We start from the raw sequence: 27,752 nt of genomic DNA, 5'->3' as shown, positions 1-27,752 counted from the left end.
TGTATGCCGACACCTTTCGCCACGGGCATCTGCCGGACACGATGAGACGCCCGCAGCCACTGCATAGGCTGTCGGCAAAAGCCGCCCCTTGTCCCTGCTTTTAAGGATGACCCTTCGGAAAGCATCTCTACAGGAACACGGCGGGAGATGCCTGGTAAAACGTCCGGAGATAAAACGTCCTGAGAAACCCAAATCAAAACATTGGTGACTCGTTGTAGACACCTGCATTAAAAACTCGCATGAAAGAAAAAGCTGTTTGTCTCGGTATTACCTAGCAAAAGTTTAAACTCTGCCCCACAAAAGAAACGACGCCTGTGATAGGCTCCAAAACTGTATTGCATGGAGTAGTAACGAAGTACGAACGCTCTGACTGGCCAGAAAGAAAACGCGTGGCCACCAGCTTTGATAAAGGCAAATTGCGGACAGAGTAATTGGCTATTGTCTTGCAGAAATCGTCGAGTGTTTGAGCAAGGTGACTAGCGCCACGCTGAGACGATTGCGAGGGTCATTATGTGAACACTTGTTCATAGGCTCGTCTTAACTCGTGAGGAGTTAAACTGCAAAGTCTCCTAGTACAGGGAATTGCACCGAGCACTGACAGTTAACAACTGTGAGCTACTTAACGGCAACAACGTAAGCGCTATTCCAGCCAAATAGCGTGTACCATGCCAGTTAACTTAGCTAGGGAATAACTAGGAGTCTCGCATTCACTGAAGACGTAGGAAATGGATCTGACAGGTGTTTAACTGTCGAGAGAGATTTGCAATGGATTCTCAGGTTCACAGCTCTCGCCGACAGCCGCCACTGCCGCCGCCGAATTAAGATAAACATATGCACGTCCGCGCCACGCCAACAAGTGATATTCAGTTGAAACTCAGAACTGCGGTCGTCTCCGTCTCTCCTAATTTTTTAGTACATTCAACCATGACCTGTAGTTAAACATATTCACGATTGGCAGCCCTAACTGAAGCAGAAACGCGAGATGTCCGATCTGATAAATATGAATGATCAGCTACTGTAGAGCTATAAACTGTTTTAATTGTGTGCTTCTTTTTGTTTGCTCTTTACTGACCTCCATTAAATTTTGGGTATTTTCATTCTGCATTTTAGCGTAATTATTATCTCTGGCCCCAATTGTATTTAATTTGTTTGTATTTCTACCGACCCCTTGGCATGGTCATCAACCATCTTACCATTAAAGAATCTTACAATAGCTAGGAATTTCGCTTCACAGCTGTGAATACCGAGTATCAATATTTTACCATCCTATAAGTAATTTTGCTAACATTGCTATGTCATGAAATCACGCTTAGGGTAAAAATAAACCTTAATAACGAAAATCTAAGATTTTCATTCATGCTAATATATAGTTACTAACTTCTGTTAGCGATAACGTTTCCTTTACAGGGAGTGGAGTGGAACCGACACTCGAGATTTTGACGATCTAATACGCAAGCTGGACAGAATTTTGCATGATATCTCTGAGAAGGATGTCCAGCAGCTCTATAAACAACAAGCCGAGTAAATGCTTGGGGTAAGGGCCAGAGGTGGACTAAAGCGTTATTGATTTGCTGAATCTGCGGAAGTATTCTTCTTGAATAAATTATCGAATTTTTCTGAAACTGTAATCATTCGTTTGACCGTAGATGTACATAAATCTTTCGATTTCCATCCCATTCGGACTATTCCTTAGCGGTGCGTCGTTTTCTTTTTGTCTTAGAGTGTATTTAAGCTTATAATGAAATGTATCCTGAAATAATAAAAAATGAAATTACAACTTTCCAGAAGCGAATAACTCCATTTACACAAATAGTCCCCGATGGCACTAACAGGTGGCACTGTTGGCTATTTATTCTGGTGTATATATTGAGATGCTTCGAAACGAGTTGTTTAAAAAATTAAAAATGAAAGAAAGAAAATCATGTTGTGTAACAATGTTTGATATTTTTTTATCTTGAATGTGTGTAAATGTCTTGAATTTACAATTTCCAGAGGTTTTTCGATGTGTTTGTCTTCTCTTTCGTGGGCACATTAAATACACTACTGGCCATTAAAATTGCTACACCACGAAGATGACGTGCTACAGACGTGAAATTTAACTAACAGGAAGAAGATGCTGTGATATGCAAATGATTAGCTTTTCAGAGCATTCACACGATGTTGGCGCCGGGGGCGACGACTAAAATGTGCTGACATGAGGAAAGTTTCCAACCGATTTCTCATACACGAACAGCAGTTGACCGACGTTGGCTGGTGAATCGTTGTTGTGATGCCTCGTGTAAGGAGGAGAAATGCGTACCATCACGTTTCCGACTTTAATAAACGTCGGATTGTAGCACGTCGCGATTGCGGTTTATCGTATCGCGACATTCCTGCTCGCGTTGGTCGAGATCCAGTGACTGTTAGCAGAATATGGAATCGGTAGGTTCAGGAGGGTAATACGCGACGCCGTGCTGGATCCCAACGGCCTCGTATCACTAGCAGTCGAGATGACAGGCATCTTATCTGCATGGCTGTAAGGGATCGTGCAGCCTCGTCTCTATCCCTGAGTCAAGAGATGGGGACGTTTGCAAGACAACAACCATCTGAACGAACAGTTCGACTACGTTCGCAGCAGCATGTACTATCAGCTCGGAGACCATGGTTGCGATTACCCTTGACGCTGCATCACAAACAGGAGCGCCTGCGATGGTGTACTTAACGACGAACCTCGGTGCACGAATGGCAAAACGTAATTTTTTCGGATGAATCCAGGTTCTGTTTACAGCATCATGATGGTCGGATCCGCGTTTGGCGACATGGCGGTGAACGCCCATTGGAAGGGCGTATTCGTCATCGCCCTACTGGCGTATCACCCGGCGTGATGGTATGGGGTGCCATTGGTTACACGTCTCGGTCACCTATTGTTGGCATTGACGGCACTTTGAACAGTGGACGTTACATTTCAGATGTGTTACGACCCGTGGCTCTACCCTTCATTCGATCCGTGCGAAACCGTACATTTCAGCAGGATAATGCACGACCGCATGTTGCAGATCTTGTACGGGCCTTTCTGAATACAGAAAATGTTCAACTGCTTCCCTCGTCAGCACGTTCTCAAGATCTCTCACCAATTGAAAACGTCTGGTGAATGGTGGTCGAGCAACTGGCTCGTCACAATACGTCAGTCACTACTCTTGATGAACTGTGGTATCATGGTGAAGCTGCATGGGCATCTGTACCTGTACACGCCATCCAAGCTCTGTTTGACTCAATGGCCAGGCGTATCAAGGCCGTTATTACGGCCAGAGGTGGTTGTTTTGCGTACTGATTTCTCAGGATCTATGAACGCAAATTGCGCGAAAATGTAATCACATGTCAGTTCTAGTATAATATATTTGTCCAATGAATACCCGTTTATCATCTGCATTTCTTCTTGGTGTAGCAATTTTAATGGCTAGTAGTGTGTGTTTGTATGTCGCGGTAACCGACTATTGGAGGTAAGCATTGGAAGCATTGGTAGTACTACGGTGACATTGTCCACCCTTCCGTGACGTTCCGATGATGCGCAGAGTGAAGTGACCGTAACGGAGGGCGGCGGCGCTGTTCCCGCAGGAGTACGGCCGGGAGCTGGCCGGCGAGAAGGCGTCGGTGTTCGCGGGCTGCTGCCGGCAGGCGCGCCGCGTCGTGGTGGGCCACGTGGCCATCGGCGCCGTGGCGTACGTGTGCGGCGTCGCGCTGCCCGCCGTGCGCGGCCGCGTCTGTCCCGCGGCCAGCTGCAGGGCCAAGGACGGCTTCCCCGTGCTCGTCTGGTACCCCTTCCCCTTCACCGTGTCGCCCGCGTACGAGGTAATCGCCACACCGAGGTTTCTGATCTGCAGCAGCTTACATTTTCCCGCTACTTATACGCGGTTTGTCCGGAAAATACGTATAAAAGTTGAATAGTAACTTTATTTGACAATTATTCAGGTATTACAATATGGTCTCCTTCAAAGTACTCGCCCTGAGACGCGATACACTTCTGCCAACGCCGTTTCCACTGTCGATAACACTGCTGAAAGTCTTCAGTTGTGATGTTGTTCAGTTGCCGAGTCATTTTCGCCTTGATGGCTTCAACATCTCCCAAGTGCCGAACCCGAAACACTATTTTGCATTTCGGGAACATGAAGAAGTCACACGGGGCTAAATCGGGTGAATAAGGCGGGTGGTCTGTCACGGTGATTGAGCTTCGGGCGAAAAACTCCCGCACAACGAGCGACGTGTGAGCGGGCGCATTGTCGTGATGAAGGATCCACCTGTTCCCTTTTGCCAACTCCGGTCGAACTCGGGCCACACGAACTTCAACGTAAAAATTTCCGTTCACTCTCTGGCCGGGAGGGACAAATTCCTTTTGAACAATGCCCCTAGAATCAAAGAAAACAATCAACATTGTCTTCACATTGGACCTTGATTTTCGCGACTTTTTTGTTCTCGGTTCTCCTGCTAGTTACCATTCCTTACTTTGAGATTTGAGCTCCACATCGAATTCGTAAAACCAGGACTCGTCTCCGACTCGGTTGAGAAAGTCCCCTCGTTCCTCTGCTTCCAACCAATCGTCACAGCACTCGACCCTCTTTGCTTTCTGTTCTGGCGTCAAGAGCTTCGGTACGATTTTCGCACACAATTTCTTCGTTTCAAGTTTTTGTGTCAGGATTTCGTGAATGATTGTTTTGGGGGTTGGCAGCTCGTCATCATTCTGACTGTCAATCTACGGTCTTTAAGAACACAAGCCCGAATTCGTTCAACATTTCCATCGGAACTGGATGTCGACGGGCGTCCTGGGCGAGGGTCATCGTTCACTTCTTCTCGGCATCCCGGAACCTCTTTAACCACTTGTTCACGGTTGGTTCCTTCAGATAATTGTCTCCGTAAACCTGTTTCAAACACTCAAAAATCTCACTGCCATTCTTGCCTAGCTTTGCAAGAAACTTGACGTTGACGCGCTGTTCCTCAATCAGAGAGAGCTCCATGCCGACGGCGGGTGAAAAAGGGTAAGTGTCAACAAGCTGCCGCACACTCCCACCTTCACGCACAGTGCTCTGACTCGAACTGAGCGTTGATGGGATTGATTACAGCAGTAGTCCCACCTGGCGGTGACTGCAACCCGTAACATAAAGATATTATTCAACTTTTATACGTATTTTCCGGACAAACCTCGTATGGTCGTTAATAAAAAGAAATGAGATGAACACTCCTGTCGTTTAGTTGCCACTTTTGAGTCTTTTTTTCAGCTTCATCACTTTTTGCACCTTTTTTAACCAGCGCCCTTTGTAAAATGGTCCAAATGGCTGTGAGTACTATGGGACTTAATATGTGAGGTCATCAGTACCCTAGAACTTAGAAATACTGACACCTAACTAACCTAAGGACACCACTCAGCCGCGCGGGATTAGCCGAGCGGTGTAAGACGCTGCAGTCATGGACTGTGTGGCTGGTCCCGGCTGAGGTTCGAGTCCTTCCTCGGGCATGGGTGTGTGTGTTCGTCCTTACGATAATTTAGGTTAAGTAGTGTGTAAGCTTAGGGACTGATGACCTTAGCAGTTAAGTCCCATAAGATTTCACACACATTTGAACATTTGGCACCACACACATGCATGCCCGAGGCAGGATTCGAACCTGCGACGGTAGCGGTCGCGCGGCTCTAGACTGAAGCGCCTAGAACCGCTCGGCCACAGCGGCCGGCCAGCGTCATTTGTAACATTGGCTCTTCCTCACATCCAGCTCTTTCACGGCAAATACTCTTTACCGTATTTTTGAGACCTACTGTTGAAATTTAGTTTTTGACCAGAGAGTTATGTGTGGATGAGTTTGCACAGCAACTTGGTTGAGCCGTGCGAGGCTCATCTTCCCGCCATCGTGTATTTTACACCCTGCTTTTAACGTACTTTCACCTCACTACGTTAATTTAAATTGCTACTGTCACTGAGTTGCTGCTTTGCTTGATCGTGAGCGGCGGTAGCAGCGCGTATCGATGTATCCGCTCTTATAGTATCTTTGCTGGACTGCTATGACTTCCGGTTCGTTGTCTGTCGTAAGCAGTTCGGATTGGCAGTTCGCGTCGGGAGTTCGTGGCGAGTTCGGGTCTGCCAGTTAGTTGGATTGCGTCTGGAGTGCAGTCCGAACCTGCCAGTGGGAGTGGCGATGTGGTACTAGGGCAGTCGGGTTGGAGCAGCAGTGAGGTCTGCATCGACGTGGCTCGCCCGACCATCGCCGCTATGCATTACTTGAGCCGGCCACGGTCTTGTTGGACCCTCGGTCGGTCGTCCAACTGGACGACGCGTTTGGGATCGCCGATTGTTCATGAGTCGGCTGTGTGTGTGTGTGCATCGACTCCCGATTTGTTTTGGTGTGTGTTTAGTTGCTGTTGAGTATCGTTCAGGTCTTCGTGCAAAGCCGGCCGCAGTGGCCGTGCGGTTCTAGGCGCTACAGTCTGGAGCCGAGCGACCGCTACGGTCGCAGGTTCGAATCCTGCCTCGGGCATGGATGTGTGTGATGTCCTTAGGTTAGTTAGGTTTAATTAGTTCTAAGTTCTAGGCGACTGATGACCTCAGGAGTTAAGTCGCATAGTACTCAGAGCCATTTTTCTTCGTCCAAGTGTTTGTCAGGTTATTTCTACTGACGACTATTTTAGATGTTGTCGGCATTCTGCTGCTAGTCGGTCGGTTGCTGCGGAGTTTTCCTGCGAGCAACAACGAGTGTTTGAAGTGGTCAAATAGCCGCCGTCAGGTGGAATGAATCAAATTAGTTTACTATTGTTCAAGTGCATCAGTAGAATTTTTTTCTGCCTTGTGGCCGTTAGTGTTCTGGTGACCTGTCCTGGCCGCTAACGTAATTTAGGCAGTGTCCTTTCCTCACCTGTAGCAGCTGTACAACATGGTGTGTATTTTTGGCAGCTTAGTACACACACATGTATTTGAATGTGGATAGTGATGCTCGTAACTTTTGGTCTGAATTCTCATGTACTCTATGGTGGCAAGCAAGCGGTTAGTCGGTCAGTGACTGTTTCCTGGCTGGGTTCAGACGGATCAAGTATAGTTAGGCTCACCACCTGTCTCACCTAAGTGAACGAGGGCAGACCGACCTCCCTGGAGGCCATCTGAGTGCCACCGGTGCTTAATTATCTGTTATCAGCTAGCTATTTTAAATTTTAGGCTTATTGTTTGTTTCTTAAAATTTTGCAAAATTAATTTTAAATTTACCTTTCAAGCTTAAACACTGCTGGTCACCTGCCTCAAAAGGTCTATGGTAATATATTCGGAAGTTTTGAAATTTAATTTTGGCCCTCAGCCATTTGTATGGCACTTTGCGTATGTTGTTTTTGATTTATTTTATTGCTATCTTAATTGGATTTTTGTCTTGTTAAGATTTCATGTTGGAGGCCTTCAGCCGCGAAAGAGTTGATAAAATACAATAAATGACAATTAGATGCAGAAACTGACCTCAACCCTTGACCCTTTCCACAATCCTATTACCTGTATTGCCCAGCGGGTTTAGAGGGCGTTTCATTGGTTTTTGAAAAATAGTAAGATCTACATATACTTCTACATCTGTTCTCCACAAGATACCTTTTAGTGTGTGGAACATGGTACTTTACACTGAGATGGCTAAAATAATGTGATAGCGATAGTATCGCGTACACAAGGTATAAAAAGGTACCGCATTGGCGGGGCTGTCATTTGTACTCTTGTGCTTCATGTGAGATGGTGACACGACTACGGCCGCGCGACAGGAATTAACTGATTTGAACGTGCAATGGTAATTCGAGCTGGAGTCATAGGACATACGATTTCGGAAACTGTTAGGGAATTCAATATTCTGAGAGTGTGCCGAGAACACCAAAATTCAGGCATTACCTCTCACCATGGACAACACAGTTGCCGACGGCCTTCACTTAACGACCGATAGCAGAAGCTTTTGCGTATATTTGTCAGCGCTAACACACAAGAAACACTGAGTGAAACAATAGCAAAAATCAATGTGGGACTCACGACGAATGTATCCGTTAGCACAGTGGGACGAAATTTGCAGTTAAATGGCTATGGTAGCAGAAGACCGAGGCGAGTGCCTTTGCTCTCCTGGAATCACGATCATATCGGTTGGACGCTAGACGACTGGGAAACTGACTGAGTCCCGGTTTCAGTTGATAAGGGCTGTGGTAGGGTTCGAGTGGCGCAGAAAAAATGGCTCTGAGCACTATGCGACTTAACTTCTCAGGTCATCAGTCGCCTAGAACTTAGAACTAATTAAACCTAACCAACCTAAGGACATCACATACATCCATGCCCGGGGCAGGATTCGAACCTGCGACCGTAGCGGTCGCCCGGCTCCAGACTGCAGCACCCAGAACCGCACGGCCACTCCGGCCGGCCGAGTGGCGCAGACGCACGAAGCAATGGACCCAAGTTATCAACAAGGCACTGCGCAAGATTCTGATGGCTTCATAATGGTGTGGGCTGTGTTTACAAGGACCGAACTGGATCCTCTGCTCATTAACTGGAACTGGTCATGTTCGGCTACGTGGAGGCCATTTTCAGCTATTCATGGCCTCCACGTTTCCAGACAATGCTGAAATTGTTGTGGCTGGCAAAGCGCCATGTCACTGGGCCATAGTTGTTCGTGATTGGTTTGAAGAACATTCTGGACAGTTCGTGCGAATGATTAGGTCATCCAGACGGCCCGACACGAAGCCCATCGAACGTTGGTGGACATAATGGAGAAGTCAGTTCATGCACAAAATTGTGCACCAGCAACATTTCTGCAGTTACGAGTGGCTGTAGATGCAGCATGCTTCATTATGTCTGCGAGGAACTTCCAATGCCTTCTTGAGCCCATGCCGCCATACCCCGTGCAAAAGATAGTCTGCCACGGTATGAGAAGGTATTCCGTTTGTCACCTCAGTGTTTGTACCACTGTTACTGCCCCCTTTGCTGCACCTGTCACAAATGGTTCGCAGGAAGAAAGATTGTTAGGAAGTCTCTCTGCGAGCTCGACTCTCTCCGATTTTACTCCTGTTGGAGATTAGAGTCCTCCCTCGGGCATGGGTGTGTGTGTATTGTTCTTAGCATAAGTTCGTTTAAGTAGTGTGTAAGTCTAGGGACCGATGACCACATCACTTTGGTCCCTTAGGAATTCAAACACATTTGAACATATTTTCTAATTTTACGTTTACGATCTTTTCTGGAGATATAGGTAGGAAGATGCAAAGTATTGGTTGACTCCTCTAGGAATGTACGCTCTCGGAATTTTAACGTTAAATCACACCTTGATGCAGAAGTCCCTCTTGCGTCGTCTACCACTGGAGTTGGCTGAAGATGTCTGTGACGCTTTCGCGCTAACTAAATGAACCTGTAACGAAACGCACTGCTCTTCTTTGGATATTCTCATTAGTTCCTTTCAATGAAATATTGTTTGGATTGCAGACTGATGTACAATATTAAGTACTGATCAAACGAGCTCTTTGTAAGCGACCTCTTTTTTGGGTCGAATTCCAATTAATCTCACTCTAACGTCAACCTTACGTGCAATTTGTTTTAAGTCGTCATTCCACTAGATATACTCCTAAAAACACTCCCATGGAAAATGTAAGAAAAAAAATGGTTCAAATGGGTCTGAGCACTATGGGACTTAACATCTGAGGTCATCAGTCCCCTAGAACTTAGAACTACTTAAACCTAACTAACCTAAAGACATCACACGCATCCATGCCCGAGGCAGGATTCGAAACTGCGACCGTAGCAGTCCCGCCGTTCCGGACTGCAGCGTCTAGAACCGCAAGACCACCGCGGCCGGCTGGAAAATGTAAGATCCTCAGGGACTGCGTTCAGTGGAACCAGGACATAATAACTGCATACTGTGCGGTTGTAGGGATAGTGATTCATCTGTTACGGTTATCAGCCATTAGATAGCACTCAGGAGGTTTGTTTCTGTGCGCTCTGATTTTCCTCCTGCAGGCTGGAACTGTATTGAGTTTATAGATGAACTGTGATTCTAACGTTCATCCTGAGGCCCACGCCCGACCAACGAGGGGATACTCATGTTGAATGACTATAGTGGTTCAACGTGGTCCACTATGGGGCTGTAGGAAGTTGAGCGGACGCATCGACGATCGCTGCACGTGTTGGACACATTGTATCGGTGATGAGTCGCTACCTTAATTACTAGTCTGTGGAACATTCCCACACTTGTAGGCCACGTTCTGGACGACTGTGTAATACAGGCGATCTTCAAGACCGACGCACATTGCGAGCAACAGTGGCCATCCGAACATCATCCAGGTAGCAAACTGAGGCACGTGCTGCACCTCCTGTGTCATTGAGGACCACTGGGAACCACCTCCTTGCAGCAGCACTAAGATCACATACGCCTGTGGCAAGACAGCTATTGACACCACGATGCCACCAAGCTCGTTTCCTCTGGTGTTGTGAAGGAGCTGACTCGAGAGTTTAATGGCGCTCGCCTTCGGTGATGATAAGTTCTTTCTGTAGACCACTGGTGGACAGTTGCATGCAGCTACGATGTACAGCCACCGCCCCAGTCATCATGGTGTGGGCAGCCATCAGTTACAATTGGAGATCACGTATGGCATTTCTAAAGTAACTAGTGCTCGCTCATTGCTCATGTTGCCATTCCCACGCTACTCCCGTTTCTGCGACAGGAAGCTGAGGTGCATTTTCAGCAGAACGCTGCACGTGTACGTAAGGCTGCTGACACGCAATGTGCTCTTCCACCACTGTTTGATCATCCTTTACTGTGACAAGTGTGTTTCAATTGGTCTGAATCTGTTATCATACTCCAACAATGATGAACTACCTGTCACATCACTTGTTAATGACATAACTTTGCCATTGTGCGTGTAGCATTTGTTTCCGGCAGGGTATTTAGTGGATGTGACTGCTTCCTGTGAACGTTTATCAATCATGTAATCATACATTAAGGGGCTTTCTGCGTATTTATGCGCAGTACGTTACATTTGTTTATGTTGAGGGTCAATTACCAATCTCTGCATCAAGCAGCGATCTTCTTCGAGTCTTCATGTAGGCTATTTCAGTGCAAGTTTTTTAACGTTGCGGCTTGTCTCTAGCCAAGAACATAAACCGAAAGCCTCATGGGACTTCCGACATTATGCTCGATGTATTTCGTATATACTGTAGAAAGTAGTAATCCTGTAACTCTTCCAGGGGTTCAAACCACCAGCAGGCAAACAGGAAATCAAGTGGAACAACTGGAGGGTTTGGGATTCATGTCGTTCACCATTGTTTATTAAAACATATTTATTTGAGAAACATGACTAAAGTCAGATAGATTAACAGGAATACAAACAATAGTCTGAACTTTTCAAATGTAAGAAATTACACACTTTAGTTTAGTGACAATTTAAATAGTGCAATATTTAAAAATAAAAGCCGTGTCTGACAGACTCAAAAGTTTCCCTTTTACAAACCACAACTCAGAAAACGCTTCAACAAATGAACAAATAATTAATATTTAGAAACGGATGGCTGTTTAAGACAACATAGAAGCATAACTCATCTCAGAGGTTAAAAACTTAGTAGCTACACCGGTAGAAAGAGAAACTTACAGCTGCCTAGAGACAACTAGGATAAGGAAATTCTTAAAAAAAGCCTCCAAGTGCATGTAGACCATCTAATAGTGCACAAAGGTGCACAGTTTTACACAACTGCCTTCAGAAAGTCAGAGAAAGTTACCTTAAATCTCGTCCCAATGAGCAGTTAAGTAATAGTAAGAGAACGAGTGCGCACAGATTGATATCTGCCTTTAGACAGACGGTGAAAATTATCTTAAGGTATATCCTAGAAAACACTTAAGTGATTCTGTAAGTGAACTTGAATGCATAGCGGCTCAAGAACGCCATTTAAAAAGGAGGAGAACCAATAATTGCTACTTAGAACCGACTTGTAGCAAAAGGTAAATGTAAATAAATAAATCATCACAAAAGATCACCCCCATGAAAACAATAACAAATAGTTGAACACTTAAATCTAGTAAGCTATAAGTAGCCTTGAGACAGGCAATAAATTTCTTCTACTCTTCATTTCACAAGCGGCTAGTGAACGAACGGATAAGAAACCTTCAGAGCTTAGTAAAACTAATAGTTTTACACCCTTTGCCTTTTATACCCCGTGAACCTCAAATGCGCCAGTTACTATCAACGGGGCCGGCCGGAGCGGCCGTGCGGTTCTAGGCGCTACAGTCTGGAACAGAGCGACCGCTACGGTCGCAGGTTCGGATCCTGCCTCGGGCATGGATGTGTGTAATATCCTTCGGTTAGTTAGGTTTAATTAGTTCTAAGTTCTAGGCGACTGATGACCTCAGAAGTTAAGTCGCATAGTGCTCAGAGCCATTTGAACTATCAACGGGCTATATTGTCACAAATCTGGACGACATCTCAATATGACACGTGCGATTCATCTACAACCGACCAACATGTGGCCATCCTAACTGAGCTCGACACTGTCCAACAAGAGCACTTGACTCAACGAAGTCACGAACATCAAAATATACACAATTTTAACACAAATTTCAATTTTCAACATAACGTGAGTGAAGGCAGCCCAAGGGTAGCTGGCGGCTGTGCGTACAATGAAGCCGACGTACAGAAGCGCCTTTAACAGCCACAATAAGATGAGCACATACTAAGTCCAGGTCCAAGACAGCCAAAGCGTACCACAACACTAGAAAACTGCAACAGACTAAGGGGGCGTCTAAATTCCACTGTCACTCTCACTTAGTACAACTCCGCGACCACAGTGCTTGTGCAGATCAACGGACACTTCAGATGATCCTCTTCAAAAACTTGGTCTAAGACTAAACATGGTCGCACTTGAAACAATGTGCAGGGTTACCAAATCATCCAAACCACTGTTAAAAGTATGAAATTGAATTGGAAGAACAAGTATCTCCGATTGTTCACGCGACTCTAACCCCTTCCAAGGCAACACCACAAGGTATTAAGCCTCGCAACACGTATCAGAAAGCTCCTTGCATAACATGACTTCCACCGAGAAGAACAAATAGCAAATTGAAATAGCCAAGACCACACTAACGTTCCGGCTTTTGGTAACACCCGTGCTCACAACTATCAAATAAAACAAAACTATTAAAACGCTACCAATCACTTCACGGCACGTCAAGTTCGGCCAAACGGCACATACTGCCCATAGGCTCTGCACGTCTGGTCCCCCGTACCGGCTTCAAAACACCGACTGCGCGTGCGATCCGCCCAGCAGCGGCTCTATCACACCATCTGGCGCTACAAGCTTCGAGCTGCGGGAAGTCACAAACGCCAGGCGGTGGATGGATATTCAAAGAGGGGGCCCGCCATGGCTCATGGGGTACTCCCGAAGTTACTTTACCATTGGAAGATTTCTCTCAGTTGAGAATTACATGCTGTGTAATGTTTGTTAGAAACTCTTCAGTCCAGTCACACAGCTCTTCTGATGTTCTGTTTTGTGGCGGCGTTCGTAGCGACAAACAATTCGCTGTAGAAACGGCTTACGAAGTCACCGCCACACTTTTAATAGCGGGCCGACCGGTCCGCTGGAATAGTGAACAGAAAGATGAAAACCCAAACACTCTGATTAGATAAAAGTCGGTACTTATCATTATTAACGAAGATACAGAAACACAGTAGTGAACTCCGTGTCTACAGAAATCTGTCTAGTTCGAGTCGGAGCGGCTAGGTCAGCGTCGGCTGACGACAAACAACAACTCTGCTGCGATGAACACACAACTGACTAGCAAGTACACAATTCGGTGGCGAGTATACAACTGAGCGGCGAATACAGAACTGTCCTAGCGCTCGCGACTCCAGCGCTTAAGAAACCAGAAGCCAGCGGTGGCGCGCGCAGACTTGCGGCGAGTCCCTGTCTCGCTGGCGCTGCTTATGCGGACGGCGTCCGGACTTTGATGCTGCCAACCTTTTGGCAGCGGGCTCAGGTGGCATTACTGGCTAGGATATAACATTCTGTACGTTCGTATTTTGCTCCTTGGGTGACAGTGTGGAACTGTAACAAACGCCTTCCGGAAGTCAAGGAACACGGAATCAACCTGGGCGCCGGTATCTATTCCTTTCTGGGTCTCGTGGACGAACAGAGCGAGTTGGGTTTCACACGATCATTGTGCCTACAGATGCATCCCGCTGGATCTCAATTTCCTCTGAAAATTTGCGTTCGGTACTGGAAAATGAAGTACTTTCAGTCTTGATTGTACCCTCGAGGTGACACCATGTCTCCATGCTGTGTTGGTTTCTTATATTATTGAGGTCAGAACTAGCTTTTACCTCTTTCCTCTGAAATGCTCACATACCTATAGCGGATCTTTAGCCGTATTTTGTGCCCTATTTGATACTGATGAATGCAGAATCACGTCTGATGCTCTCCTCGTCACCCTCTCCTGCTAACTCACTCTCATTCCCAGACTATTCGGGAATAGTCGTTTTCTAGCGATTTATTTCTGTTGGATAACTGTTTACACATCAGCTGTTGATTCAACATAGACAGAAAAGGTGCAATAACACGATCTGTAGAAATGTTTTGACATGTGACATAAATTAAAGAAAGGAACGTCATGTGGTAATGCAACACCCTATTGTCCCATCGTCACAAAAAATAAAATCTAAATGATATGCGAGAGAAAATGGACGAAGCACTAGAACAAAGTGTGAAATCAATCAATCAATCACACACACACACACACACACACACACACACACACAAAACAATCAAGAGAAACAACTAAGAGTGACCAACTCTGATATTCACGGGAATACATACCCCAAATTACGAAAATTTTTGACAAGGCAGACTATCTAAGCACGTGAGTCCTGGCAACGGCTACCACGCTATTTGCTGGTTGACTATCTTGGGAGCACTCCACGAACAAAGCAGTTTGGACTCAGAGCGTCACACATATTAGCGAGTATAGCTCGTGCGATTTGTCGTGTTCCTCTACCTTTATGTTATCTGCATCCCGGATCTTAAAATCTATAGTGAGCTCTGGGAGAATATTTCAGATCGTTAAACATTTCAGTGGTGCCGTATTCAGGGTAACGAATTTGCGGTAAGGTGCAGCATTTTAAAGTCTCAATCACAGCTAATGAAAAGCGTTAACCAAGTAGTCTTCAGCAGCATGGTGAAAGCACAAAGAACTGCAAGAATAATAAATATTTTTTATACTCGTAAATATAGTATACTTTTTATTACTCAGTGGCGGTGTTGTTAGCATTTGACATTTCCCTTTCCAAACTCGAAAAAGCCGTTATGTAATCATATGTCGAGAACTGTACTAGAAAGTCGGTTCCCATGAGAATTCTTACAAGAAATTTTCCTTTCATGCCCTATATGAAAAAAATTAGACGTAATGTAATGTATTATAGATGGAGGCAGACGATGCAACCGTGACGTAACGTTTCAACAGCGTTTGTTTGCTATTGTGACCTTAAGGACTAAGTATGACCATTAAAAGGAACAATCATAAACGAATTTGTGTCTTGCATTAAGAAAATGTAGGAAAATGCTACTGCCAGAAGAAAAAAGTAAATACAAAGTACAGGGCTTTCCTTACTACATTCCCCTGTCAACACTAGATAGGGTACTTGGTTGGAAGATGTAATGTTCACATGTTATGATTTTCAGGCTCTATACAGATTTATGGATTTTTACCAGATGATTCTTCATTTGAATGAAAGACTGAAGAACCGTCAGATATCAGCAACAGCAAGATGTACTCTGTGTTGTACACGGACACTCCATGCTGACAACAGCACTACGGAGCTTGATTAAGAGGAAGAAGGACATTGGACCATTTTGACAGAAGTGAACGTTGCGATTTAAGTTATTGAAAAACAAAAGACAGTTTACAGCTTAGACAAAAACCCTGTTGTGGAGGATGTACAAAGAATAAGAATTCGGATTACCATTTAAAAACAAGAGATGGACCTCTCGTTTATATTGATGTAGATCGTTTCTTTTCTAATTACAAATATTTGCATAGTGTTAGCAGATGCAGTCTCACTCAAAAGCACATGCATATATGAATGGGTGAAATAGATCAATGCCTTCAGTTATGTGCTTCACTAGATTTCTCAGTCTTCGAGTGAAAAAACTACGTATAAAGAACTTAAAGTGGTCAGAGGCTATAAAAAAGTTTTCCCATGTGACAAAAATGTCACTGGTGCACAGTTTCCCCGCTAAGGGTCCATGGAGGATTTGACGCTGGCCGTGTTTAGAGACGGTGTTCAAACTGCCAAGTTGCTGAAAAGGTTGTCCATTTACATTAATGCTCAACAGGAATCTGCATGGTAATGATTATCTGTCAAGCTGAAAACAACCAAATGGCTCCAGATCGAGCCTTCAGCCGAACAGGCGACCAAATCTTGAATATTTTCTGTCGGCATTACATACACGAAACGCTTGATGTGCCCCCCCTCCCCTCCTGGGGGACTGATGACCTTCGCTGTTTAGTCCCCCTTAAACATCCCAACAACCACCACCACCACCTCCCCTCCTCCATTCACACACACACACAAAGAAATCGATAGGAGCTCAGGAACTTACCTAAAACAATATTCATTACATGGCAGTCTGAACACCGTCTCTGCACAGCATCTTCTTCTTTTACTTAGCCTCAGTCCCGTCTTGCACGGGTCTGCTATAATCAGGATTTGGCAGATTTATTTTCTTTCACTTTGCAGCGGGTAACCCTTCCTGTCGCTGTTGTGGTTAGCTAAGTCGTGTACCTCACCTGTATGTCATCTGTGCAAACTTTACTCTTTTATCCAGGCTGGATGTCATGAACTGCGTGGCCATTAATGACTGTTGTTGAAAAACGCTACCAGCCACAAATGATTTTGAACTGTCTTACTTCAGTGCTATAACCGGTTTCGTGCTATCTTGCCCACCTACAGATGGCTAACGTTTTCGATTACGTTAATGTTTGCATCAGCAGCTCGTCGTCCTCTCCTACACTTGACAAGAATATCGGTATATATAGTGCCACTTTATATTTTTTTTCGATATTAAAACATTGTATTTCATTCAAATAAGAGATGAAAGTTACATACGCTTCTATACGTTCCAGTGGACGGCACTGAAACGTGATATGGTTTTTAAAGATTTTCCAGGACCAGTTGCAGTGCAAGCAACACACATATTGTAAATAAATCACCGTGCCAGAGAAACACTTCATAATATTCTTCACGTTCAAAAACGTTTGTGAAATCTTATGGGACTTAACTGCTAAGGTCATCAATCCCTAAGCTTATACACTACTTGACCTAAATTATCCTAAGGACAAACACACACACCCATGCCCGAGGGAGGACTTGAACCTCCGCCGGGACCAGCCGCACAGTCCGTGACTGCAGCGCTCAAGACCGCTCGGCTAATCCCGCGCGGCAATATTCTTCAGTCACTTCGAGCTTGACACATATGCTTCACACCTGGTGATTTTGTTTATGATGCAATCGTATCTCTAAAGAGCATCCACAACGCAAAGCTGTTCGTTCCTATTAAGTAAAAATACAAACTGAGCAAGGAAAACATATGGGAGGCACAACAAGTTAGTTAATAACAGAATAACGCTCTTAGTGTAACAGTGAGCTTAATATTTAGGGACTGCAGGACAAGTTGTTTTCAGGAGCTTTTTTCTTTATTTCAGCTAGCAGCGTGGCACCGGTCAATTTCACGAGGCATTGTAAAACATTGGATTATATATCATAAATTAGATATTTATGAAAACAGACAGCTACGGTCGCAGGCTCGAATCCTGCCTCGGGCATGGATGTGTGTGATGTCCTTAGGTTAGTTAGGTTTAAGTAGTTCTAAGTTCTAGGGGACTGATGACCTCATACACTCCTGGAAATTGAAATAAGAACACCGTGAATTCATTGTCCCAGGAAGGGGAAACTTTATTGACACATTCCTGGGGTCAAATACATCACATGATCACACTGACAGAACCACAGGCACATAGACACAGGCAACAGAGCATGCACAATGTCGGCACTAGTACAGTGTATATCCACCTTTCGCAGCAATGCAGGCTGCTATTCTCCCATGGAGACGATCGTAGAGATGCTGGATGTAGTCCTGTGGAACGGCTAGCCATGCCATTTCCACCTGGCGCCTCAGTTGGACCAGCGTTCGTGCTGGACGTGCAGACCGCGTGAGACGACGCTTCATCCAGTCCCAAACATGCTCAATGGGGGACAGATCCGGAGATCTTGCTGGCCAGGGTAGTTGACTTACACCTTCTAGAGCACGTTGGGTGGCACGGGATACATGCGGACGTGCATTGTCCTGTTGGAACAGCAAGTTCCCTTGCCGGTCTAGGAATGGTAGAACGATGGGTTCGATGACGGTTTGGATGTACCGTGCACTATTCAGTGTCCCCTCGACGATCACCAGTGGTGTACGGCCAGTGTAGGAGATCGCTCCCCACACCATGATGCTGGGTGTTGGCCCTGTGTGCCTCGGTCGTATGCAGTCCTGATTGTGGCGCTCACCTGCACGGCGCCAAACACGCATACGACCGTCATTGGCACCAAGGCAGAAGCGACTCTCATTGCTGAAGACGACACGTCTCCATTCGTCCCTCTATTCACGCCTGTCGCGACACCACTGGAGGCGGGCTGCACGATGTTGGGGCGTGAGCGGAAGACGGCCTAACGGTGTGCGGGACCGTAGCCCAGCTTCATGGAGACGGTTGCGAATGGTCCTCGCCGATACCCCAGGAGCAACAGTGTCCCTAATTTGCTGGGAAGTGGCGGTGCGGTCCCCTACGGCACTGCGTAGTATCCTACGGTCTTGGCGTGCATCCGTGCGTCGCTGCGGTCCGGTCCCAGGTCGACGGGCACGTGCACCTTCCGCCGACCACTGGCGACAACATCGATGTACTGTGGAGACCTCACGCCCCACGCGTTGAGCAATTCGGCGGTACGTCCACCCGGCCTCCCGCATGCCCACTATACGCCCTCGCTCAAAGTCCGTCAACTGCACATACGGTTCACGTCCACGCTGTCGCGGCATGCTACCAGTGTTAAAGACTGCGATGGAGCTCCGTATGCCACGGCAAACTGGCTGACACTGACGGCGGTGGTGCACAAATGCTGCGCAGCTAGCGCCATTCGACGGCCAACACCGCGGTTCCTGGTGTGTCCGCTGTGCCGTGAGTGTGATCATTGCTTGTACAGCCCTCTCGCAGTGTCCGGAGCAAGTATGGTGGGTCTGACACACCGGTGTCAATGTGTTCTTTTTTCCATTTCCAGGAGTGTATGTCCCGTAGTGCTCAGAGTCATTTGAACCATTTGAAAACAGACACACATTCACTCACTCACTCTCCGTCTCTCTCTCTCTCTCTCTCCTTCTCTCTCTCTCTCTCTCTCACACACACACGCAAATAAACACTGGGCCACTGTCAAGACGCTATCCCATCGAACCCCGAAGCCACAATGCTTCAATGCTTGGGAGAGAGAGCAGCACTATTGCGACACAACGGGAAGAATGGCTCCCCACGCACACGAAGCGGTCCTTTTACCACGCGACGTTCCAGTCACAAGCCTGTACCAATTTCTCTTATTAGTCTTTGCATTTGTTCTCTCTACCATTTTGTGTCGTGCAGCTGATGTTCGCCGGGGTGTCTCTGGGCTTCTTCTACGGCTACATCCTGTCCACAACGCTGGACGGCTTCTTCGTGACGCTCATCATCTACCTGTCTGGCCAACTGCGGCTGCTCAACCTGATTGCAGAGAGCATGTGCTCTGTGCAGCCTGCTCACAGCCGCAGGGACGTGGCCGCTCCAGCAGACACCTCAGAGGAGTGCGTGCGACTCAGGCTGGCGCAGTGCGTGCGCTACCACACCGACGTCGACAGGTGCGGCCGCTTCCATAAAAGTTTGTAGGTGGCTCGTAGACAGCAGGTCACTGGTCAGGGAGGTGGTATGGTACGCTGACTAGCGGCCGCCGCTTTCTAAGGTATTTAATGCCTTGTTGGCAAGTACATACCCGTGAAATTAACACTTAATGCGCAGCGCATTAGCTTGCAAGACAGGGATGAGAGACAGACCGGAATCGAACTTCAAGACACAAAGCTAAAATGAAATAAATTTGACAAATCATTAAAAATCTGGGTCCCCGCATGGCGCGGCAATAATTAGGAAAGAGGGAAACCGAGGAGATGGAGGAGGGGGCTTGTGGCATGAGGCACTGAATAACATCATTTTCAGGAGGGGACGTGAAGAGCAGAACAAGTGTTTTGGGTGTTAATTGTAACATATTCAGATGCATCAAAAAAGTAAGTTCCGATGACCGATAAAAAAGTCATTAAATAAGAAATATTTATTTATTTACATAAATTCACTGGATACATCTCAACATAGTCACATCTCAACATGGTACACAATTACACTACTGGCCATTAAAATTGCTACACCAAGAAGAAATGCAATTTGGGTGCATAGATCCTGAGAAATCAGTACCCAGAACAACCACCTCTGGCCGTAATAACGGCCTTGATATACCTGGGCATTGAGTCAAACAGAGCTTGGATGGCGTGTACAGGTACAGCTGCCCATGCAGCTTCAAAACGATACCAGAGTTCATCAAGAGTAGTGACTGGCGTATTGTGACGAGCCAGTTGCACGGCCACCATTGACCAGGCGTTTTCAATTGGTGAGAGGTCTGGAGAATGTGCTGACCAGGATAGCAGTCGAACATTTTCTGTATCCAGAAAGTCCCGTACAGGACCTGCAACATGCGGTCGTGCACTGTCCTGCTGAAATGTAGGGTTTCACAGGGATCGAATCAAGGGTAGAACCACGGGACGTAACTCATCTGAAATGTAACGTCCACTGTTCAGAGTGCCGTCAATGCGAACAAAAGGTGATAGAGACGTGTAACCAATGGCACCCCATACCATTACGCCGGGTGATACGCCAGTATGGCGATGACGAATACACGCTTCCAATGTGCGTTCACCACGATGTCGCCAAACGCGGATGGGACCATCATGATGCTGTAAACAGAACCTGGATTCATCCGAAAAATGACGTTTTGCCATTCGTGCACCCAGGCTCGCCGTTGAGTACACCATCGCAGGCACTCCTGTCTGTGATGCAGCGTCAAGGGTAACCGCAGCCATGGTCTCCGAGCTGATAGTCCATGCTGCTGCAAACGTCGTCGAACTGTTCGTGCAGATGGTCGTTGTCTTTCAAACGCCCCATCTGTTGACTCAGGGATCGAGACGTGGCTGCACGGTCCGTTACAGCCATGCGGATAAGATGCCTGTCATCTCGACTGCTAATGATACGAGGCCGTTGGGATCCAGCAAGGCGTTCCGTATTACCCTCCTGAACCTACCGATTCCATATTCTGCTAACAGTCATTGGATCTCGACCAACGCGAGCAGCAATGTCGCGATACGATAAACCGCAATCGCGATAAGCTACAATTCGACCTTTATCAAAGTTGGAAACGTGGTGGTACGCATTTCTCTTCCTTACACGAGGTATCACAACAAAGTTTCACCAGGCAACGCCGGTGAACTGCTGTTTGTGTATGAGAAACCGGTTGGAGACTTTCCTCATGTCAGTCCGTTGTAGGTGTCGCCACCGGCGCCAACTTGCGTTAATGCACTGAAAAGCTAATCATTTGTATATCGCAGCATCTTCTTCCTGTAAGTTAAATTTCGCGTCTGTAGAACGTCTTCTTCGTGGTGTAGCAATTTTAATGGCCAGTAGTGTAGTTGTATGCCCATGTCATAAGAGTCTTCTGCCAACGTCCGGAGCCACCAAGTCACTTCAGTCTGCACCTCAGCGTCGTTAGGGAAAGATTTACCTGCCAGAAAACGCTTTATGAGACGGACGAGATGAAAGTCACTTGGGACGAGGCCGAATCTGTAAGGTGGATGGTTGAAAAACTCCCATCCAAACTGATACAACACGTTTCGCGTGGCGTTGGCTGTATGGGGTTTTGCATTGTCATGCACAAGCGTAATACCTCTTGTCATCATCCCACATCTCTTATTTTGAAAAATTGTTTGCTGCACAGTTTCCACCACTTCCGGTTTCACCAGGGACAGTCAGCCACTACGGTCTTCGTCCTGAATTTTGATTCATCCTTCAGCGAATTTTTGTATGTTTGTAGGTGGGGATATTAAGCCTCCAAATAATTGTTAAAATTCATGGTGCAACCTTCAACTGTCATTTATTTTTCACAGTTCGCCACTAGTTTCGGTCAACGACCGCTATCAAGCTTAGCTGACACAAACGGCAAAAAGTGAAACCGTAATTTGAACAAAAGTACGAGTAATTTGCTCTTTTAAGCCCATCTCCCAATAATAACCGAATACGATAATTTTCGTCAAGAACACACTGTGTTACTAGCTGCCGATGTGGCTGCTCTGATACTGTCTGCTGCCAATTGCGAGGTTCCTGTAGTTACCAGCTGTCGACGCGGACTTGCTTCTTGAAGAAAATTATCGTATACAGTTATTATTGTCAGAAATTTTTTGAGTGCTGTCGTGGGCTTAAAAGAGCAGTTTACTTTTGTTCAAATTGTGGTTTAACTTACCTGCCGTTTATGCCGGCTGAGCTTGATAATTGTCATTACCCGAAACTTGTAGCGAATTGTGCAAAGTAAATGACAGCTGAAGTTTAACAACTTCAGCGAATTACCCTGACAATCGTCTGACAATACTGTCGCTCATAATGTCATGTCCATGCACTTGGCACAATTGCTGATGGACCTCTAGTGGACATTGCTTCTGAGCGTACAAAAATCGGATAAGTACAGCAACCTCCAATTGGCAAGAGACAGTGTCAGAGCAGCCATTTTATCCTAACAATGTGGTATAACCACTGCTGTTTCAAGACTGAAACTGCACTACATTATTCCCACGTACCTCCTCTCTACACCTGCGCATGTCAAACCCTATCAGATTACTCACGCCATCTTTGGACGCGATCGGAATTTACTTTCTGGATGAACTTTGTAATTATGTTGACAATATTGTGGCGTAGGTAACCCAAACTGAAATGATTTATTCTTTGCCGAAAATTTGATGATCTTCGGTTGGGATGAACGTAAAGTCCAGAATTTGTTGCACAAAATAAGCACAACAAATATGAAACTTTGGCTTCAAATTTCACATTATTACATATAGTAAATAACACACAAGGAGTCTTAATGTTAGATCTACTACGTCTCCGTTCATCCCTCAATCTGTTAATAGAGTAGTCCACACATGAAACACAGAAGGGAAGCCAAGGATGGCAAAACACACATAAACCAATTTTGGCTCTCGTATACGTGTTGTAATGGGTATAAGTAAAGATGTATTTATTGGTGACTGAGGATAGAGTACAGAACAACATTATATCAGTGTTTACTTCATTTACGGACTAACAATTACAGCTATTAGGAGTAACTAGTTTAGAGGTTGGTCAGTACCTCCACGTATACGTGGCAAGTACAAACCATTTTTGCTTAATTTTCTTTGGGCAGCATGTCAGGTGTTGAAATATTTATGCGTGAACTCAAAACGGCTAGGCTATAAAGCAGGCGCAGTCCACTTAGTGCTGCAGTTACGATCATGCACAAAGTATCGGGTAGTAATTTATGTGATTTTTTCGGAAAGACTGCCTGACATAGAGAAAAAGACAACCAACACACAGCTGTGTATACATATTAAGGTACCACATATAAAAATATATGCACTTACACCTGTTACACAATGTATAACAGGTACTTACAGAGGGAGAGAGAGGGAGAGAGAGAGAGAGAGAGAGAGAGAGAGAGAGAGAGAGAGCTACTATCTGCACCTACATCTACATCTACACTCTGGGAACCACTATGAAGTGCATGGCAGTTGTTATTCGCAACATTATAAAAACAGACTGGGTAGGGCGTCTAATACTTTTCACTGTAAGCATTGCAGATGTCTCAACTTTTTGCTGACGATTGGATCATTATTCTTCTAGAAGAAGGTGAAGTCCATTTTTTGCTGTACTCTCCAAATTTGTCTTCAAAATTTCAGCATATAAAACATGGCATATGACCGATTAAAAGCTATTAAAATCGGTGGCATTTTCATATTAGAGAAAGCTAAAGATTAATGGCAGAAACTCTGCACCAATTTCGGTCACTCAAAAGGAAAGAAAAGCGCACAGGGAATGACAAACATGAAAAAAATATGATCTACTGGGAACACTGCGTGTATTTGATACACAAGTGAAAACTTCAACAAACGGAAGGTACTGTACACTGACCACTACAAATAGCTCGAAAGGCATCAGATGTGTTTAGGGGTATTTATTTAAAAAACTTACTTCAATTAAGCACTCATTCTCAGATTATGCTTTACGATGTCTTATAACTTGTAGGATTTCCTACTCTTTCGGGGACGAGAAAACTAATTCCATGCTTGACATATCAAAGAATTCTCTACGAGCTTAAGTTCATGGAGCAGTGCATCCTAAAATTATACTTTCCTAGATCACGATACTTGTTAGTTACTCTCTAGTTCTGTACACGAGATTTCAGATAGTCATAGAATATTCGAACGTGCGAATTACACTACTTACGATTTCGTGTTTCTTGTAAATATTGTAACACTAGTCTTTTAAACTTTGTAAGTGATTCCTGTCAGGGGACCGAAACGTTTCGCGTGCTGTTCCAGATGCGTACAGCAGCTGAGCACGTTGCTGGGACCCATACTGCTTGGACAGGTGCTGGCTGACGTGGTCACCATCAGCGCCACCGCATTCGTTACCACCACTGGTGTAAGCACGCAGCAAACAACGCTCACAAGAAATCTGCTGAGACAGCATTGTAACTTGAAGAGTCTGTGTGTATACTGAAACAGTTTGATATAATTGCTGGTGTTGCCTGGTAGAACGTTCGATATCCAAAACAAAGAACGCATGAGAGTCTCCATGTGTTGGGCTAATAGGATATAATGACAAGGCAATCTCTGGAGAAGAACACTAAGATAATCTGAATAAACAATTAAAACAATAGCGACATTATAAGAAAATTATAATAGTCACAAAAACAAATTAGAAAAGTAAATCATAAATTTACAAGTAAACATAACAAATAATTTACTGCTTACACTGATACAGGAAATAGTAGAGTAAGAGTCCACCAGAAGATCTTCAGAATAACGGCATGCAGTCCTCTTCCCCCTTACTTTGTGCTCATCCCCTCCAAGAATCTAATCTGAACACCTAGGCACCCACACTTTACACACTCCATGACAAGTGTACTAGCCACATTCAATATTTTTCCAATACCGCTCCTCCAACAACCAAAACTTCGATTTCCGAATGTCTTAAATTAAAAATATCCATGCATCACACTACGCTCCATTACATTAAAAAAATAAACACACAAACTGTACTACATGCACGTTCAGGGACAAGAGTAAAGAATAGGCAACAGGTTGGAAACATTTTTGTACGCAAACAAGACAAGAGACCGCGAAATATAATACAAGTAATTGATTACCGATTACCGAAGAAAACTCGATCGCGACACCTTGCAACGAACTCTTTGATCCTAACGTAAACTGATTTTCGTGAATTCTATTTTTGTTATTCATAAGATTGCTTTTAGCAACAGCACGACATTACTGAGAGCGTACCGATTCCGCAAGTACAATACAGTCCTTCTGAAATTGTTTAGTAACGCTGTAAGAAAATTCCTATTTCAAATATTCAAACCAGATGAATTCATTACTCCACATTCTGCAACAAATGATTGAGGAATTATGACACCTAATCTATTGGCAAGTTACAAATTTCTATCTCTTATTGGCAAAGCAATATGTTGTGAAATATCGAAATTCAATTAAATGTTTTGTAAAGTAAATTATATTCAGCTAGTCTTGGAGGACAAAAGATGTTTTGCACATACAACTGAATCCCAAATGCGTCAAGTGAATTAATATTAATAAATATCAATCACAATATTAAATTCGCCATAACTCTGTCTGACTCACAAAATCCAAGAACACTTTTTGAATCAGCTCAAGAGTTCTTATAAGATAAGATAATTTGCTCATAATTTCGGTCACTCCAGAGGCCGCAAAAACTAAACGTGTTTTATTTTCCTAAGATGGCATTGCTAGCCACGGAAAATAACTGACTCATACATTGTTGCTACCACAGTTGTATGTATTCCGACTGATTTAACATACAAAGGACAATCTCTTTTGCGTCGAAAGTATTAAAAACTGTGCTCGTCCCAGGAAGCTTTATTGTACTACTAGCTGAGTACCCACGCTGTACAGATGTGTAGTTGTGCCACTCTTCTGTCAGTCCATCTCCTCCTTCTCCCTCTCTCTGTATATTTCCTCCTCCCCTCTCTCTGCCCATCTCTCACTGCCCCTCTCTCAGTGCAACTCCTCCACACCCGCTACCTCCTGCCTATCTGTTCATCTGCTTCTTTCCCTCTGTCATTCCATCAGTTCTCCCCCCCCCCCAACCATCTTCTCCTTCCCCCTCTGTCCACCTCATCCTCCACTTCTCCATCTCCTCCATCCTCATGACCTTGTCAATCCCTCTAATCCCATCTGCTTCTCCTCCACCTCTCTGTCCATTTCATCTTTCCCTCTCTGCCTATTCATCTCCTATTTCCCCTCTCTCCCTATTCCTGTTCATTTTCTACTCCCCTCTCCCTATCCATCATCCACTCCATTTCTCTCAGTCCATTTTCCTCTACTATTTTCTCACCATTTCTCTCTCGCCATTTATCTCCCCCTCCCCTATGTGTATACATCTCCTATTTCCTCTCCTCTGTCTGTCCATCTCTTCCTTCCCCTTCTATCTCCATATTATCGCCGGCCGCTGTGGCCGAGTGGTTCTAGGCGCTTCAGTCCGGAACTGCGCTGCTGCTACAGTCGCAGGTTCGAATCCAGCCTCGGGAATGGATGTGTGTGATATCCTTAGGTTTAAGTAGTTCTAAGTCTAGGGGACTGATGACCTCAGATGTTAAGTCCCATAGTGCTTAGAGCTATTCGAATTTTTTTCATATTATCAACCACACCCCAATATGAGTTTGTTGGCTCTTATCACCACAGATAGTAAGAAATATGTGTACCAAGATTGGCTGAAACCGATCAAGTACATTCAGTGGCACATGTGAATACTGTCTACAAACTATGCTGCGAATAGGGTTAGAAGCAAAGAAATTAAAAACTGAAACGTCATGCCTGATGCGACAGTTCTACTGCAGGCACAGCGAAATTTAGCAAGCGATAAACATTTTTCCTTTCATCATTTTGTATGGAGTGTCAGAGAGAAAAAGTCTGGTAAATGTTTGAAGTTATGTGCAAAGTTTGTGGCAGGTCGCTTCACTAAGTGCTCACATCAAATACTGTGTAACACCCCACCCGTCACTTACCTGGTTTTGGCGTGTGTTCACCCCAGATAATTGACTAACAGATCAATAGAGACTGCAAAACTGCCGCAGTGTCGGATAACGCTAAGAAAGTAATAAGGCCCTGTGACTCCTGATTGAACTGCGGTGGCAGTGTTGACATTAATTGGTTAAGAATTGATCCCTTTTAATTAAAAAGGGGTGCACATTGATGTTATATTCAGCTATTGAACACCAGATGCAAATATTGAACATAAAATTAATTAAGAAAGTGACTTGGGATTTCAACTACTTGATTGAAAACAGATGCAGTCGATTAGCACAGATTTATTTTAACTCA

General features: G+C 45.1%; 1 protein-coding gene across 1 annotated transcript in view; it reads left to right on the top strand.

Moving 5' to 3' along the window:
* The window catches only part of LOC124795658 (odorant receptor 4-like), a 65,397-nt gene that overhangs the window by 20,781 nt on the left and 16,864 nt on the right, over positions 1–27,752 (top strand). The window contains exons 2-3 of the mRNA XM_047259732.1: positions 19,657–19,907; positions 24,711–24,813. Of these exons, the coding sequence (XP_047115688.1) occupies positions 19,657–19,907; positions 24,711–24,813 (354 nt within the window). The remainder of the gene's footprint in view (positions 1–19,656; positions 19,908–24,710; positions 24,814–27,752) is intronic.

The sequence above is a fragment of the Schistocerca piceifrons genome, chromosome 4 (assembly GCF_021461385.2).
Source record: "Schistocerca piceifrons isolate TAMUIC-IGC-003096 chromosome 4, iqSchPice1.1, whole genome shotgun sequence".
Classification (NCBI taxonomy): domain Eukaryota; kingdom Metazoa; phylum Arthropoda; class Insecta; order Orthoptera; family Acrididae; genus Schistocerca; species Schistocerca piceifrons.
Note: the sequence above shows the minus strand (reverse complement) of the source record. Positions and strands in the feature narration are given on the sequence as shown.